At 38.7% G+C, this 16889-nt stretch overlaps 1 protein-coding gene across 3 annotated transcripts in view; it reads right to left on the minus strand.

The window, feature by feature from the left end:
* Positions 1-11789: 11789 nt before the first annotated feature.
* SETD3 (SET domain containing 3, actin N3(tau)-histidine methyltransferase) overlaps positions 11790-16889 on the minus strand; it is a 61339-nt gene continuing 56239 nt past the window's right edge. For all 3 annotated transcript variants that reach the window (XM_061463963.1, XM_061463962.1, XM_061463961.1), the window contains 2 exons: positions 14978-15138; positions 11790-14346 (listed from right to left, as the gene is read on the minus strand). In XM_061463963.1, the coding sequence (XP_061319947.1) occupies positions 13903-14346; positions 14978-15138 (605 nt within the window). In that variant the 3' untranslated portion in view covers positions 11790-13902. The remainder of the gene's footprint in view (positions 14347-14977; positions 15139-16889) is intronic.

Here is a 16889-nt window from a genome sequence, read left to right on the forward strand (position 1 = left end):
CAAGACTTCTCATTTCTACAGACTTATCCAAAATTCACAGAGTTCAGGTTGTTTCTGTAGGTGTTCCTCTGCAGTCCAGGGTTAGAAAATGAACACCTTGATTACAGAATTCACGAGAGATGATTTACATTTTTTTCATTAAAAATGTCACTGGAAGTCCAGTCTTCCCATGCTACAATATTTGAAGTCACTGCCAACAGCATACACGGCTGATATTAATTAAAGTAGAAGATGACAGCGCTTGGAAAATGAACACTTTTCGCTGCTCAGATAAATGACCTTTAACAAGTGCTTGTTTTTTAGTTGGACTAGGTCATTACTAGAGATTACCGAGCATTTTCAATAAAACTGGAATCTCTGACTCATCTTCAGCTTTAAATTTGAATGATGAAAAATAATGGAGGCTCTTCTCTGTGTGGTACACAGTGTTGTCTGCGGCTGTCACTGTCCTGCCCCACCACAACAGACAGCTAGCAATCCCCGAGTATCATTTTGCTCTGAGGAGCAGGAGAAGGGAGGTAGCAAGCTTCATTTTCTCCCTCACAAGTAGAGTCTTTCCTTTGCTGCACAGAATCAGGCTGGGGAAGATTGAAGACAACCCTCCCCTGACATAGATCCTTTTATCACAAATACACAGGTTATAGCAAATGGAAGAAAGTTAAGTTTGCAGTCTGTGTTGTCGTAGGTTGCAGCCATGTCCAAAATACAGGCAGAGTAAACTTTAAATAGCTGCATTGCTGCCCCTGATCCCCGGGTAGTACCTTCTCTTCACCACAGCTCTACTCCGTGGCAGTGAAACTGCAGCTGGTTCTGATATGAGCTCTTAATGCTGTGGTTCTTCCTAAATTTCTTCTAGGGTGTTGTCCTCTTTTACAATACTGGAGCTCCAGAGTTCACTGCTGGAGGAAATCCATTTAGAGAGACTCTGTGCTTATGTATCAGTCACACTCAAGATCTCATGGAACTAAGGACAAAGCTGCAAGCATGACACACACCATGCAGAGCAAAGGGCAGTCACTCAGTTCCAGTACTTCTGGACAAAATGGGGTGAAGGAAAAAAAAAAATCTCCCACCCACCCTCTTTGTTTAGAGGCAAGGGCTCCCACCATGCTCCACAGCTAGTGGGCTCTCTGAAACCCTCTGTCAAATCTGGCTCCTTTCTGAGCGAGACATTAAATGGAGGTTCTGGGCATACCATGCTGAGAAATCATGCTGCAGTTTAAGACAGTCAGAACAGAAGGCCTGCTTAGGAAGCAGTTTGAAATTATTGAGAGCAGCAGTTCACATTTCCACAGCAGAAGCCTTTATAGGCTGCAAGTCTCAAACCTTGATCACTTCCAATTGAACCACTTATAAAAAATGTGCACTGCTGGAATATTTTAAATGACTGTGTGCAGTGTATACTGACTGAACATTACGGGCTCCAATTAAATAACAGTTCAGAACATAATGAACTGAAAAATTTCACACTCTCTAAAGTGAGATAAGTATGAAGTGAAGGAGAGAGAATTAAGAAATAGTGCTCTGAACATGGCACCAGCCATTGCCTGATGAGATTCAGCCAGAAACACAACAGAACAGTTTGCTGTTGAATTAGTGGGTTTTTCTGTTGTTTTTTCCAGACCCCTCAGAAAGTACAGGACATGGTCAGGTCCTTTTTTAAATAAGGGGAATATTATTTGGGCTGAAATCAGGGATGCACCTACCCTGTGAGCTTGGCTGGGTCATGTCTCAAGTTAGGCACTTCTGGATGCACATTTAGTCAGCTGTTCCCTGCTGCAGGCTGAGGGGATAATCTGGAGCCCATGTCTAAGGTCCTGGCCTGAGATTCAGCTAAGACTGGGTCTTCTGCAGTTCTTACATTTAGTAATGAAATAATCTTCTCTCATGACCCATCTGAACCAGACAGAAGCAGTACAACATCTGAAACTCTGCTTGAAGGTATGGAGAGTGATGCAGCATGTCCACACTGTAGTTTTCTCTGCATGTCAGAGAAAGGGGAAAGAGAGACAGCAAAAGTAGAAATCCTGCACCACAGCATGAGGCACTTGCTCCAGAATACTGCAGAATGCTTTACAAAAGGAAAAACTGGCACTCAGAGTGCCAACATACCGCGTTTTGGTAGCCACTGACTTCAAACAAGGGCTGTTCTCCCTTTGTTCCATGGCTGGTTTGTTAGCTTTGGAGGTAAATCCCTTTACAGACTTTTGATGATCTCTAAAGCACACTTACTTGGTTTGAAACCGAACAGAATGAGATCTCATTCCAGTAAGTACCGTATTTATCCCATTACCAGAGAGGGCACGGGTGTCTTTAGAGATCTTGCAAATATGAAAGATGTTAAAAAAAAAACAACAAACCTAAAGAAACAGGAAAATTGACACACATCAGGTTTTTAGGCTTATTAGGTTTAAGATTTCTGTGCTTGAGATTACGGTTTCAACTGACTCATAACTATTGCTCTACCTGGATTATTTCATCCCAGACTTCGACCACCTCAGTGGCACACGCTCTATGCATATTCTCCTCCTTCATATTAATAACTGGTGAGGTCCTATAGCCAAATGTCTGCTGACCAAAGCAGCTGTATTCTTTAAGGGCCTCTGAAGGCTGACGATGAGGGAGAGTTGTATCAACCCCTACTGAGGTTGGTATATGACTTACATGCTCCATTAAACTTGTAACTGGACCAAAAAGGTCAGAAAGCTGAAAAGCATGTGGACTGTTTCAAGTGGTAGAGTTTTAACTCAATTTGCCAGTAAGTGTTCATGGGGATATCAAAAATCAGGTGGGAGTCAGGAGCCTGCGTTTATTCCAGTTTACCTGATATAAACCCAGCATATGAAAAAGCTGAGCAGGCTACAAAAGCCATTTATAATCATATGCAGCAAGTTTAATGATTTAGAAGTGCTATAAAAATTATAAGTATGCTCTGATCTTCAAAAAAAGGTTGTCAAATAAAATAGGAGGGAAACTTATGCACACTTCCTCGAGTTCCATATTGCCAAACTGATGAGTTTGTTATCAAAGACTTGGTCTGACTGGTCTTTCGAGGAATGTAGGAAATCCAGCTGAGACCACTGAACTTCCATTCTGTTGTGCATAGAAAAAGCATCAAAAGCAATGCAAAAACCTTGCTCCTTGGAGAACTGCGTAATTACCAGCCCATGGGATAAGTTTCTACCTTTATCCCTCACTCTGAATCTGTTTGTAATCTTAGGGAGAGCTGATTATCTTCTTAATTTTGTCTATTTCCTTTAACAGAAATCTGAGACAGGAAACCAATGCTTTGCTTTTTCAGACTCCTCCTCAGTTTGTTGGCTTCTTTGCTATAGTATGAAGTGTCAGCAGTCAATTATGTTTTATTGGGTCAGTATGGGGTTCTCTGTCTTTCAGACTGCCCCTGGTGCTCCTACATAGAGATGGTTGAGAAGATTTCAGTTGATACACTGGAGGGAAGGAATGCCATCCAGAGGGACCTTAACATGATTGTGAGGTGGGCTGATGCCAACCTTATGAAGTTTAACCAAGCCAATTGCAAGGTCCTATACCTGGGTTGGAGCAATCCCAGGCACAGCTACAGGTTGGGCAGAGAAGAGATTCAGAGCAGCCCTGCGGAGAAGGACTTGGGGGGTGTTGGTCGATGAGAAAATGAACATGAGCCGGCTTCAGTGTGCGCTCACAGCCCAGAAAGCCAACCGTATCCTGGGCTGCATCAAGAGGAGCGTGACCAGCAGGTTGAAGGAGGTGATCCTGCCCCTCTACTCTGCACTTGTGAGACCTCACCTGGAGCACTGTGTGCAGTTCTGGTGTCCTCAACATAGAAGGGACATGGAACTGTTGGAACAAGTCCAGAGGAGGGCCATGAGGACAACCAGGGCACTGAAGCACCTCCTGTATGAAGACAGGCTGAGAAAGTGGTAATGGTTTAGTGTGAGGTGTCCCTGCCCATGGCAGGGGGGTTGGAACTAGATGATCTTAAGGTCCTTTCCAACCCTAACTATTCTATGATTCTATGAATGAGTCTAGGGCTGTACCTGAAAGAAATTTTCCTATTCAGATCCTAGTTTGTTCTTCAATTTGCAATAAAACTCATTCCTGACCATTTGCAGCAGAGGGTAAAAAACTATTAAGATACTGATAATTTTGAATCTTTTACTTCAGTATTTCAAAGAAATGGGTTGAAGTTTTTTAAAAGGGTCTTTGAAAAGGGTCTTTTTAAAAGGTCATTTCAAGCCTAAATCAGAGATTTTAAACGTTAAGTTGCTTTTGTGAACAAAGAGGCATGTTTTTCTTCTGGCCCTTGTGGCTAACCATGAGCTGCTGTCTGCACATGGATTTTCTGCATAAGCATGCATGAGATTGTAAAGGTCTGTCCCTAAAGCAGGGCACTAACTGGCTGGTGACTGTCATCATGGGACTCAGCGTTCTTTGAGCTTTCCATAATTTTCTCAGATTTGAAGATGACCAACAAGAGGCAGGGGGCTGGAACTAGATGATCTTTAAGGTCCCTTCCAATCCAAACCTGTCTATAATTCTGTGAAACTCTTAATACTTGACATTTAAGTAATTTAAGTACTTAAGTAACGTGTAGGGAAGTGCAAAGAGACTGCGTCACTGCTCATGTTTTGTTCCTTTAACAAATCAGCCCTGAAACATCAAAATAGGATGTTTTGACAGATCCAACGTTTTGAGAAGTTTTCTGCATGAGGAAGACATGCTAAATCTCACACTTTCCTGCATATTTGTGCAGTTTAGACCAACACATTTGAGAGAGAACACTTTTGTCACCAAATCAATGAACTATGCTTTCCCCTACACCGCGTTTTGTTACTTTGTGTATCTGTATCACAACCACTCGTTACCTTAAAGTCTTCAGAGGCTCTTTCATGCAGAAGCTCCACTTTGGCTTTTGTTGTCTGTATTTTACTTTTTATATCTTTTCAGAAATAGGCTGATCAGACTGTACCATTATGTATTCTCTTGTGGGAGGCTTAGCACTACTGTTGCAACATTCCTTTCTCCCCCCAGTCCACGGCTAGGGAGAAAAAACCCCCAATGCTTAATGATCTTCTATCCCTAAAGATGAACTGCTTATTTTAGCAAGCATTTGCTAAACAAATAGCAGGCACATCTTTTTCTCTTTCTAGAAACAATCTTATTGTTTGTTCACAAAACTATTTCACTTGATCCTGAAAACGTTTAACAAAACCATTTCTCATGACCAGGGCCACAGATTCAGGCTCTGCCACCCTATTGTAGCCCCTTCTTCATGTCAGAAAACATAATAATGCTCCTTCATCTCAGAAAAGTACTGCAGAAATTCAGCTTTGTGAGAGCTGCGAGGCATTTGGAAACCATTGGGAGAAAACGTGCCATGAAAGTGAATGCCTTCTCTGCATGATGCAAATATATGTTAAGCAATAAAATTCTAGTTCCTAAATAGGCTTGTCTTGTTTTGATATTCAAGGATATGAAAAAAGACATACATACTTCTCATTTAATCCTGCCAAGATATAAAACTTGCCTATTTTTATACAGTTGCCCAGTATGGACAACAAAAATAGCTTTCTTAATAAAGAGAAAGAAGAGGAAAAGGCTAGCTAATTTCTTGTGCAAAATCATGAGGTCCATCTCAACACTGCACGTTATTTTTAGGCTGAAGTTCTACCTGTTGAACCTCATTTCACTATGGAAAAATGCTGCTGCATCTTGAAACTCAGCTTAAGATGAGTGAACTGTTCTGTCAGACAGTATTACTACTCCCAAAAGTAAAATTGAGGAAAAGATTAACATACTTTGCTGAGAGTAAGCTTGGTAACTATCGTTGTGCCGTGTATTTGCTTCTTGTGGCAGATGATATTTGATCATTTGAAATTATTATTTAGCTTTAGCTGAAAATCTTTTGAATCAAGTGGCTATAAATCATCTGTCCCACAAGTATTACTCCTAACTGGTGAGCATTTAGACAGCATAAGCACAGGTTAATAACTCCTCTCAAAGGGAGAAGGGGCAGAGAGTACCTCAAGAGTGTGTGTGTGTGTGTGTGTGTGTGTGTAAAAGCCTCTGGGGACAATGCAAGTTTTTAAAGCAAAAGCTAAACCTTTCCCATGAAAAATAAGCCACACCAATGCCAAACTGTATTTCAGTGTTTTAAACTCAAAAGCCACACTTTTTTATGGGGGGAAATAATTTAATCTAATCTTGAGTGAGAATATTAGAATATAAATGTTGTGTAATTATACTGGTGCCTGTGTTAATACTGCCACACACTTTGTACATCTGTACTTGAAGTGAGCCTGGTCAGAAGCTGCAGCTTCCATGGAACAGGACTGAGAATTTGTGACAATGATACCTCCCTGTCTAAGGTTTGGGTAATAGTACTTGCATTACTTCATGACAAAATTTTACAGGAAACACTATTCTTTTCAATCTATATAATTTGTAAGATTTGGTTATTATTCCTACGTTATAGTGTTCAGTATCAACCTATAAAACTGCTGCAGTAATGCTCCAGGATTCACTATCTTAGTTGATACCTAAAAACTACTGAAAAATGTACACGAAGAATAGGTGTCCAAAAGTCACTTGGCACTGGCATAATACTAGAAGTTCAATGTTTTTATTAACATAGAAAATTACTACGTCTGATTCATCTGCAAACACTTCTTCAATGGATGATACAATTTGAAATTACTAAATATGCTTTTTGATAGATACTTTTCAGAGGTTTCAAAAATGACAGCATTCTTCAGTTCTAATTTTGAAGTGGCAGAACCAACCTAGAAATGTATCCATTAGGAAGTGATGCAACTACATAGAACCAGGAGTTTATTTTTATCTAATCTTGTAGCCCATTGAAATCCAGGTATTATTAAAATACAGTACAGCTAGGCTTTGGCCATGTGAAAACATCACCATCATTTCCTTATTCACTTTGCTTGCTTATGCCTTTCAGCTGTGGTTAGATTCTGTTTTAGAGCTGTAGAAAAAAAAAAACCATATATGTACCTGAAAATAATTAAAAGGGACAAATTATGGATCTGCATAATTAGAAGCTAAGGTAGAATAAGTTAACAAGGATGCTAGTGGAAATGATTTTAAACAGCTTACTGTGATCTATACCTTTTTATTTCATTTTCCTGTAGTCTGTTTAAGGCTATTCCTTTCATTTCAATTCCATTGCAGTTCTGGTCCTTTTGTTACTAACTGCTCAGTAGTATCTTGACAGCAGAACTACATCTTCGTTCTCATTTAATAACTATTTATCATTCTGTATCTGCCCATTTTCAAGAAGGAATAAAGTTAAGTGTTCCAGAAATTGGAAAAAATTGAAACTTGACCTTTATTAAGTGGGTTAATTGTCACAATCTCAGCATGTATGAAATTAATGACCAAAAAGTGGAACTTCAGAGTTTCAGAAGACTAGGTTAATGTCCAAAAAAGTATAAACTCTGACCTTCTTGACATATGCCAAAAGAAACACCCACCCTAATAAATTACTACCTGTGAGAAATTATAATAAACCATTCCTAGCATCCAATCACTTGAATTAATTGCTGCAAGGCAACAGGGCTTTCTAGTGCATATTCAAGTAAATCTATAAATTCCTTTGTAGTTCATAGGAGGCTGATGGCACATGCCTGTTGTGTATGGACATTCAATTTTAAGCACATTATTCTTGGACCGTAGATCTGTATACCACCCCACTTATTAGTGCTGAAATTAGGAGCCATGGCTGAATTATTAACAACAGTGAAGATGGTGAACAAGTACAGGGAAACAAATTTGCCTTTACCCATACCATAAAGCAATTACTGGATGAAGGACACCCACACGGTTCCCAAATTTCAGCCTGACGGGAGAAACAGACAACTTCTGTAAATGTGAAACAAACTGCAGAATATTTAAATCAAACAGCATTCACAAGAAGAAAGCTTAAAAAAACCCAACCCCAAACTCCATTTGCACAGATCTGAGTCAGCAGCACAACACAAAGCCTCCACTCACTGTGTCAAACACTGATAAATTAGCCAGGAGGACAGCCAGTATTTCTCCTATGGATAGCAAGTGCATCTAGGGAAAGGGCAGGTGGCACCAGCCTGACACAGAGCAAGAGGCTACCTGGCCAGTAACATCTGTAAGTGAAACAAGGACTAGGCTAGCATTAAGCTACTGTCAGTCTTGCCATGTGTGGGATGCTGCAGGAAAACTTGCTTCTTGCCCCTGTTGATTCTATTCAAAGGACAAATGACTTGTGGGCTCAGGGCTGTCAAGCTAGCCTCTATTTCAAGAACAAAATATGCTTAATATAAATAAAAAGCTAATGGTGTCTAAATCTGTGCATAAGTAATAGTGATTCAGTTAGGAAATCAGCATTGCTCACACATGCAAGATTTTATACTCTATCCTCATGCAGATTTTAAACACATTTCTGAAGAAGCAAAGTCAAGTCTCAAAGAGCTACAGATCTGTTTCACTCCTATTCACGTTAAGCTGCTGAAAGACACAGGTTGTGGTGGTCTGCATTACCTGTTTTACCATGTCTGAATTGGATTTAATTGGAAAATGATTGCCTAATTTATCCAACTTGTAAAGGTAAGATGGAAGACTCGGACTCAAAAGCCTCTTCCATGCTTCATCAATTTTATATGATAATTTCTACATACAAAAATATTACAAAGGTCGCTAAATCAAACATACTATGTTTCAGGTGAGGGTCTGGAGTACAATCCTACCTTCTCTTTTCATAGTGCTCTCTGTGGGTCTGTACAACCTTTCCATGGGGGATTCATGAAGCCTCTCCTTACCTCTGAGTGCTGAGTAGTTCTTCCAAAATGGCAAAGGAGCAAGTTAATGGGCAACAGCAACTCCAACCCAGACTGCACTCAGTCTGCCCTCAGAACTGTGCTGACAAGGTAAGCAGCCACTTATATCTATCTGTTCCTCACTGACAAGTTTAACTCATTACAACAGTTTGTAATGAATGTTTTCACCTGTTCCTAGGGAAAGTGAAGCACTTATCTAATTGTGAGATTAAAAATCCACAGGAATTATACAGTACAAATTGGAGATACTCTTTTTGAACACACACTGAAATTATTCCTACATTTCTTATTCTTTAGCATAGCAATACCTGCATCCGAGACAAGTTACGTAGTGTTCACTTGTCCAGCTTTTATTTTCCACTTAAGGAAAGACACCTCCTTGCTTTTCTCCCCTATCTAGCTTAATACTTTCATGATGAAAACAGCACTGGCTCCAGCTGGTATGGCTTCCTAGCAGGAGAGACAAAGGCAAAAGTCAAATGCTTTTTGGTTTCCAACTCCTTCAGTACAGACTGTACAACACTTTCTAGGCAATGCAAACACTGACGACCAACTTGATTGCTTATGTAAACTGCTAGGTTCAGTTCATGCTGCTACCAATGTGGATAAAAAAAGATATTATTTAATTTGCAAGTAAAGTTTGATGTCTACGCACATTGAAAATATAACTCTTTGAGACTAACAATAGGCAAAAATCATGTTAGAAATACATGAGCACCATATACCACCCAATGTATACTGCCACACAAAACAGTTTATTCAAACATATTTCAAAGCCTGTTAACTGGTAACCCAGGAGTATAAGTACTAGAGCAATCCATATTCAGCAAAAGGCTACCAAAAAATGTTAAAAAGGGGGTGTTCTGGTTTCTGCTTGGTACTGCAGGGTGCGTGCTTTGGCATTTGGTGAAATTTCACCAAATAAAGTATAAAATTTCACCAAATAAAGTATAGATTTCATTTACGTTACTGAAGCTCAAGTTCATGTCATGTACACTAACTCTACAGCAGTCTTTCATTCAGTTTCGAAATACACTGAACACACCACTGGACATAAGGAGACACAAACCCCAAGGAACCCAGGACCATTTGTGGCTTTTTTTTTTAGTATGATTTTTTTTTTTTTTTGTATTTTTACTGAAAAAGCCTCCTCAGAGTTTCCAAACTTGTGGCATTTGTCAGGAAGTAGATGTAGAACCCGAGAAAGGCAAAGGAAGCTCTTCTAACCATGAGTCACCAATTTCCATGCTGTAGTTCATATAGCAAGCAGTGCACTCAGAAGGAAGCATGTTAGAAACTATTAAATATAGATGGTAATTATGTGAAAGCCATGGGTCATATCTGACTTCAAGGATCAGTTAAAAAGCTTCTAGAGAAAAAGAAATGGATGCTGCTTCACCAGATAAATTTGAAAGAGCAATGTTTTTTTCTGACCACTCCCGTCTGGCACAGATTGTGAGAAATAGCAAGGACTGGCTTTCAGTCCATACCATCAGAAAAAAAACAGATTTTAGGAGCACCTTTATTGTGTCAGACTGAAGCACTTCTAATTATGTTTCATAATTACTTCACATGCTCTTAAGATCCTTTCCAACCCTAACTATTCTATGATCCTATGATTCTATGCCTTTCAATAAAGTAAGAGTGATAGAAGTGGCAGCAGCAGATAGTACATACTGTTTCTAAACATGTGAGCAACATGTGAACAATAGCTTGCCAAACCTAAGTCTTCCAGTGTACCTTTGAAACATGGAAGTTCCATGACTCCATCATGATCAGTCCTCTCTAAAGGCAAATTAGGCTCAAGAATGCAGCTACTGTTGAGCTGCATAGATTTTCTGTTTATACTGCCTTTTCATGACATCCAAATGAAGGAATACTTATTTTAACCGACACAGAATCATAGAATAGTTATGGTTGGAAAGAACCTTAAGATCATCTAGTTCCAACCCCCCTGCCATGGGCAGGGACACCTCACACTAAATCATATCACCCAAGGCCTCGTCCAACCTCGCCTTGAACACTGCCAGGGATGGAGCATTCACAACCTCCCTGGGCAACCCATTCCAGTGCCTCACCACCCTCACAGGAAAGAATTTCCTTCTTATATCCAATAAAACACAACTTATTTTAGCCAAGATTCTAAACCATCTTACCTCCAGAGCCAAAAGGCTCTCAGCTCTTCTTTGCTACAGCACTTGCGCTAAAGTTGCATTTACGTACTTTAAAAGCATTTTTTCAGAGTGGAGGTTGTTGCTCCATTTTGTATATTTGACTTTATCAACAGGGCTGCATGGCCATCATCTTGCAGGACAGAGCTAAAGGAGTTATGGGTTGTTAGGGAAATACTTCATCAGTAGGTAGGTTCATGTAAAATTCAAAAGGGTTCCCCCCCATTTTGTTTCTGAAGAACAGTCCAAGAAATCCAAGTGATGTCTTTCTTACAGGAATACTTCAGATAGCTAGCTAAACAGAAGCAAGATTTGGCATTTAGCCTGGGATTAGTGTGAACAGTCTCTTAACCAAACATTATGAAGAAAGTTAACTTTAAAATGCTTTGAAAGGTCTGTTTTCATGACAGATGGTAATAAGGGCTCATCAGTGCCAATTTTTTTTGTTTCCACCTCAGTTTTCAAAAGCTTAAGTTTTAGGTTAGTGCTTCTGAGAAACCATTACATGCATGGAGGAAAAATGCAAATTGCAAAATTAGATTACTGTTATTATTGTGTGCAACATATTTTTCTAAATAACAGTAACAGATGAAGAGTAAGAATTTGACCATGCGCTTAACAGACCACTTTCCTTTTCTGTTTATTAGAATCACTCTTTTTTCTTTCCCCCCAGCTATTTCTCCTTGAATCTTTGTATGTACCTGGACAGTTACTCCTCTCCCACAGACCCCAAAAGATATAGTGGAAGCTGGTAGGAGTTTTGTTTGTGGAATACACTCACTACAGTAGACATGGTAGAACTATATTTTATTCGAGAAAACTCACACATTCTGTCCTGTGGTGACCACAGGCTTTGCTAAGCCATAGATATCAGCAAATACTGGAACAAAATACAGTGTATCAGGTTGAATCAAAGCATCTAAATTCTGAATTACAGTTACAGTTTTCAGGGAAGATTAGTTTCAGAATTGCATCATAGTATCTAGTACAATGTTGTGCAATGTAAGTGGCAGAAACAGAAATGGAATATTGGTCCTAATAAAAACCTTAATGTAATGACTTTTGTATGACATTTAAACTGTCAAGACAATAATTCATAACATTCTACCAAAGGCAGCATACAGTTACAAAAATACAGGTCCAGCATCTTGTTAGTGGTGAAGCAATATCCAAGGTGCAATGGCAATGTGCCATTCTTCTTAGTGAAATATTCTTTAAAAAACTAGTTTTTCTTCCTATTTTCCCCACACTGATACTAGCTGAACACCAAAACTGCTATGACAACCCAAAAGTCACTACTTATCATGTGTATTGCACCAAAGATTTATGCAAAAACACATTTCCAAGTTGCAGTATCAAAGAAGCAAAATCTAATAAAACCATGAATATGCCAAGAGACATTTTACTGCAACTGATCTTGGATAAGCAGGTTGCAACATCAACCTTAACAATTTCAACAGCTTTAAACAATTGTCCAAGCTTGTCCATTCTATGCATTATCTTGAACTTAAGGACACAAAGGTAAAAGACAAAGTCCTTAATATTGAGAAGAGAATTAAATCACTTTATAGCCCTCTCCATTCACCCACAAAATAAAAATATTCCGCCTTCCTCTCTCCCAGTACCCAGGTAATTTCAAAGTCAAGCCTTGGAATTACCCTTGTTCTGGTATTTCACTGTGCTATGATTGTGTTGTTTCCATCTAGAAATCAAAACATAGTACAAGGGTGACCAAAACTCCTCGAGACAGTAGACCTCCTTAACTTGTGAAGGTATTCCAAGAAATGTGCATCAGATGGAGATGCAATCTAAATGGCAAAGCATACTGCAGACTTGGCTGTGGTCTGGACTTGGGCCAAAAATGTATTAGCCTGCCTGTCACTTCCTTCAAGAAAAGAGCATCAATTAATATCTTAACCGAAAGACAAGTTGAGTAAGATCAGGTAACCATGTCACATTCAATGTTACATCCAACAACAGAGAAAGGAAGGAGTAACAGATAGGAATATTAATTGTATTTTCCTTTTAGTAATGCTTTAGTCAAAAGTGTAGCTTTGAAAATCTCTAGCTAGCTGTGAAAACCTGAAGCAGCTGGGAAGCGACCTGACTTTGAACATTACAGTTTAAAGCCGTGGCTTGGCCTATCTGCTTTCAAACTCTCCAGTAGCAACTGCCAAACTTGTAAATAAAAAGTACCACCTGGAAATAAAAAGAAGTCAGCCTTTAAAAGTTGGTGAATGTTGTATTGTAGCAGCCTAACTCTGACTGAAGAAGAAAGATGAGATATTTTTATACAGTAAACAAGAGACAAAGTAAACTGAAATCTTCAGAGATCGCTTTAAGTGTATACAATTTGGATTCTCATCAACATTTAAAACTACCAATCATAAGGTTGCCACCTTACCTTTCTCTGGACTGGCACACCTGATTTTAAACAGGTTTTCCTCCAGTCTCCCAAGTTTCTGATTCTCTTATCCAGCTTTCTGCTGTACTGCTTTCCCACCTTCAAGCTGAATACCGAGTCAGTCCTGCCTTCTGCTTTTCTTGGCAGGAGGCAGAGCAAGCTTTTAATTTCGGTAGTCAGAGTGACAGAACAACAAAAGCACAGCAGATAGAAGAGCTTAATTCTTCCCCAGGAAGAAAATACATTTGGTTCAACAAAAGGCTGCAAAATCTTCCGAAGGCACCTCTTTCCCCAGTTTCTGCCTGAAAGCAAGATGGCAATCTTAGTTAAAAAGGGATGCTAAATCTTTTAAATAACTTAAAAATTCATTTTTATATAAAGCAGCAAAACCATTTTTTCTCTGCAGAAAGAGAAATGTTAACAAAGAAACACATCAACATAAATGCACTGTTCATAAACTTCAGCTAATTTAATTTCACAAGAAAGTAAAAGGTTAGGACTATTCTTTAACCTCATCAGTACTTTCTGAAGAAGATTCTTTGGCATCTTCAGTCTCTCTGTTGCTTTTCTCTTTATTTAGGTTTTTGCTTCCTGATTTGGTCCCATTAAATAAAGAGTTTTCACCATTTACAAACCCATTCTCTGTGACTTCAGCATTAATAGCTTCATCAATCTTTAAGTCCTCTTGCTCTTCCACATCTTCTAGGTTTCTCAACACAACAGGGAGTCTAGAGTCTGCCACAGTGTTCTCCAACAAGGCAATATTGCTCTCTTCATATTTAGGAAGCGGAGCTCCTTCTGTCATTTGTCTGGTATAATACTCTCGGCTAGCAGCTGCACTTTTCACTGCTTTCTCCAAGATCTCTTTTTCACCTAAGCGCAATTTGATGGCCATTATCGCATGTGTAGTAAGGTCATGGGTCTCCAAGAAGCACCTATCATCCTGTTAGAAAAGAAAAAGCAAGACTGTTAATAAGAAGCAACACAATAAAAAAAAAATCCTCAACTTTTCTTTGAGTTAACAGTAAGTAACACTAAGTTCTTCAGGCTGAGCCAATGGATATATGTATGAATGAGGGGGTCTGCGTGCAGTCCCAGTGACATTTGTCAAGAATTTATAAAGCAGCCCCAAATATCTCCACACAGACCAGCACACGTAACAAGCAAAGTTGGGATACTTCACAAATATATGAAACATCTAGGTTTACTTATATGCTTGCAATAGTAGAACATTTCTTTGCAGTCTCGAGAACTGCAGCCTAACTAGTAGACGACAAGTTGAAACTGATTCCCCATTTTACTTGCAGAGAAAAAGCCTCTATTTGGAGAATCAAAGAAAAAAAATACATTAACAAAATTACATTAAGAAAATTTTCCTTTTTGCAATCTGATTTGATTTTCCTTAGATAATGCAAATCTGCTTCTACAGTTTAAAAAGTACAGAATGAATTACGTGCTAACATTCAGATTGAAGTTTGTAAAGACAAGATGGGGGACAAAATATCTTTTCCTACAATCATAACACAGAACATTTCAGACATTTAAATTACATGTAATGATAATGACATTTTTACCTCCACAGTTGTTTTATAGGTTTTCAAGAGAAGGGATGCTCTGGCTTCTAGGAATGTCCAAAGTTTAACTTCATTGTCCCAGCTAATGGGAAACTCAGAGTTCCCCAGAGTGAAGATTTTGTCAATGGCATGCTCGCCTATCAAGTGTTCCTTCAGCTCTTCTGCAATAAGCATAAAACCAATCTGTTAAAAAATAATCTCATCATTCGTCAGTTGACAAACTGCAGAAAGCTTTATTTTTAATAGTATATCTTTGAGCAGCTAACAGAAAAAAACACCTCTCCTCAAGTAAGAATTATCAGAGATGCTGGTTATTTCTAGGGTTCTCTTTGAAGAGACAACTGGAAGTCTTGAAGTTAGTAGAAAATGGACTGACTTTCTGCTCCATATGGAAATAAAGATACTTTATGTATCATAGCCTCTGAAACACAGCATAACTCTCTAACAGCAAGACTGTGTCTTGTATAATGTTTGATAAGCCAAGAGAGCAATTCTTGAAAGAGTTCAGTGAACTTTGATAATAAAAGGAACCGGCCAGAGTGTGCAAATAGCAATGGATTTTTTTTCCCCCTATTGTTTTGGTAATCTTTTCCAGCAGCAGAAACTCCCTACAGTTGGTCAGAAAAGACATCCGTCAAATAAACCTCACACAGAGCAGAAAATGCTTAGCAGCTCCTTGACATTACACAAATTCCATTAATCTTTTAATTACCGAATTTCACTCCTGCAAAGCAGCTATCACAAACCTCACAGACCACTTGCATGTAGTTTCTCAACAGTTTTCTTTTACAGTATTTAAGACGTATGATTGTGCTCTGCTTATTCACATCAGAGAGATGCTATTAAACTGTCCACTAGCTACATTTTGTCCTCTGAGCCAAAATTCACCCCTCACCAGCATCCTAAAACTTCCTTTACTTGAATTTACTGCCCTGAAGTGGTCAGGCAGTTGGACTAGATGATTGATGTAGGTCCTTTGCAACTGAACTATCCTATTCCAGTTTCTTACTTACTATGTTCTAAAAGATGGGTGATAGGATGCAGTGAAGGCATAACACTAAATAAGTTAGGTTGTTTCTGTTAAAGACAGCAAATAGAGCACATGTAAAATCTAACAAATTCAGTATTCCTACTGGTATTAAGATCCACATCATGTGCACAGCATCCCTAACTGCAAGGAAATTCACTGGCATGAAACACTGTCACATCTATAACCTCCAAAACTGCATCTAACCAGCAAGCAGCTATTACTAACTTTTAACCAGAAGTTTCACATGCATAAATTAGGTGAATATTTATTAATTGTACATATATTCCTCCCCAAGCTACTAACATAAGAGAAACACTATGAAAAGAGTTTGCAAATATATAACTTAGTTTTAGATTATGAATTAACAAAAATACTTAAAATACTCATCTTTGACATGTCTCTTTCATATTTCTCCTACAGTACAGAACATTCCAATACCATACCTAAGTGACTCTAGCAGTGATGGCTAATGATTTTAAGCATATAAACCCCCAAGTCTCACATAATCTTGTTCTGTGAATCATTGTTAAACCTAAGAACTATAAGATCAAGCTCCAAAGCCCACTCATTCACAACAGGCTGGGAGATTAAAAAAATGCCAAACAAACCATAAAAAAAAAATAATCAGCTCATGCTTTAGGAGTTACAGAATAGCTTATGTCAGCCTATGCAACTGAAATATTCCTGCAGGAAACATGGCAAAAGACTGAGTTTCTCATTGGTTTATAGATCCCTTTTTAACCTCAACTCCGCAACTTCTCCAGTCTTCCAGCTTAAAGTTTTATATAAATGTCCATCACATTCTTGCATTATAAAAAAAAAACAAACCCAAACACCACAAAGCCAATAACAAAAAAACAAATAACCTCCAAACATAACCTT

This window comes from Pezoporus flaviventris, unplaced genomic scaffold (assembly GCF_033815535.1).
Source record: "Pezoporus flaviventris isolate CSIRO_AGI_PZ_B2104156 unplaced genomic scaffold, CSIRO_AGI_Pfla_v1 ptg000036l, whole genome shotgun sequence".
NCBI lineage: Eukaryota > Metazoa > Chordata > Aves > Psittaciformes > Psittacidae > Pezoporus > Pezoporus flaviventris.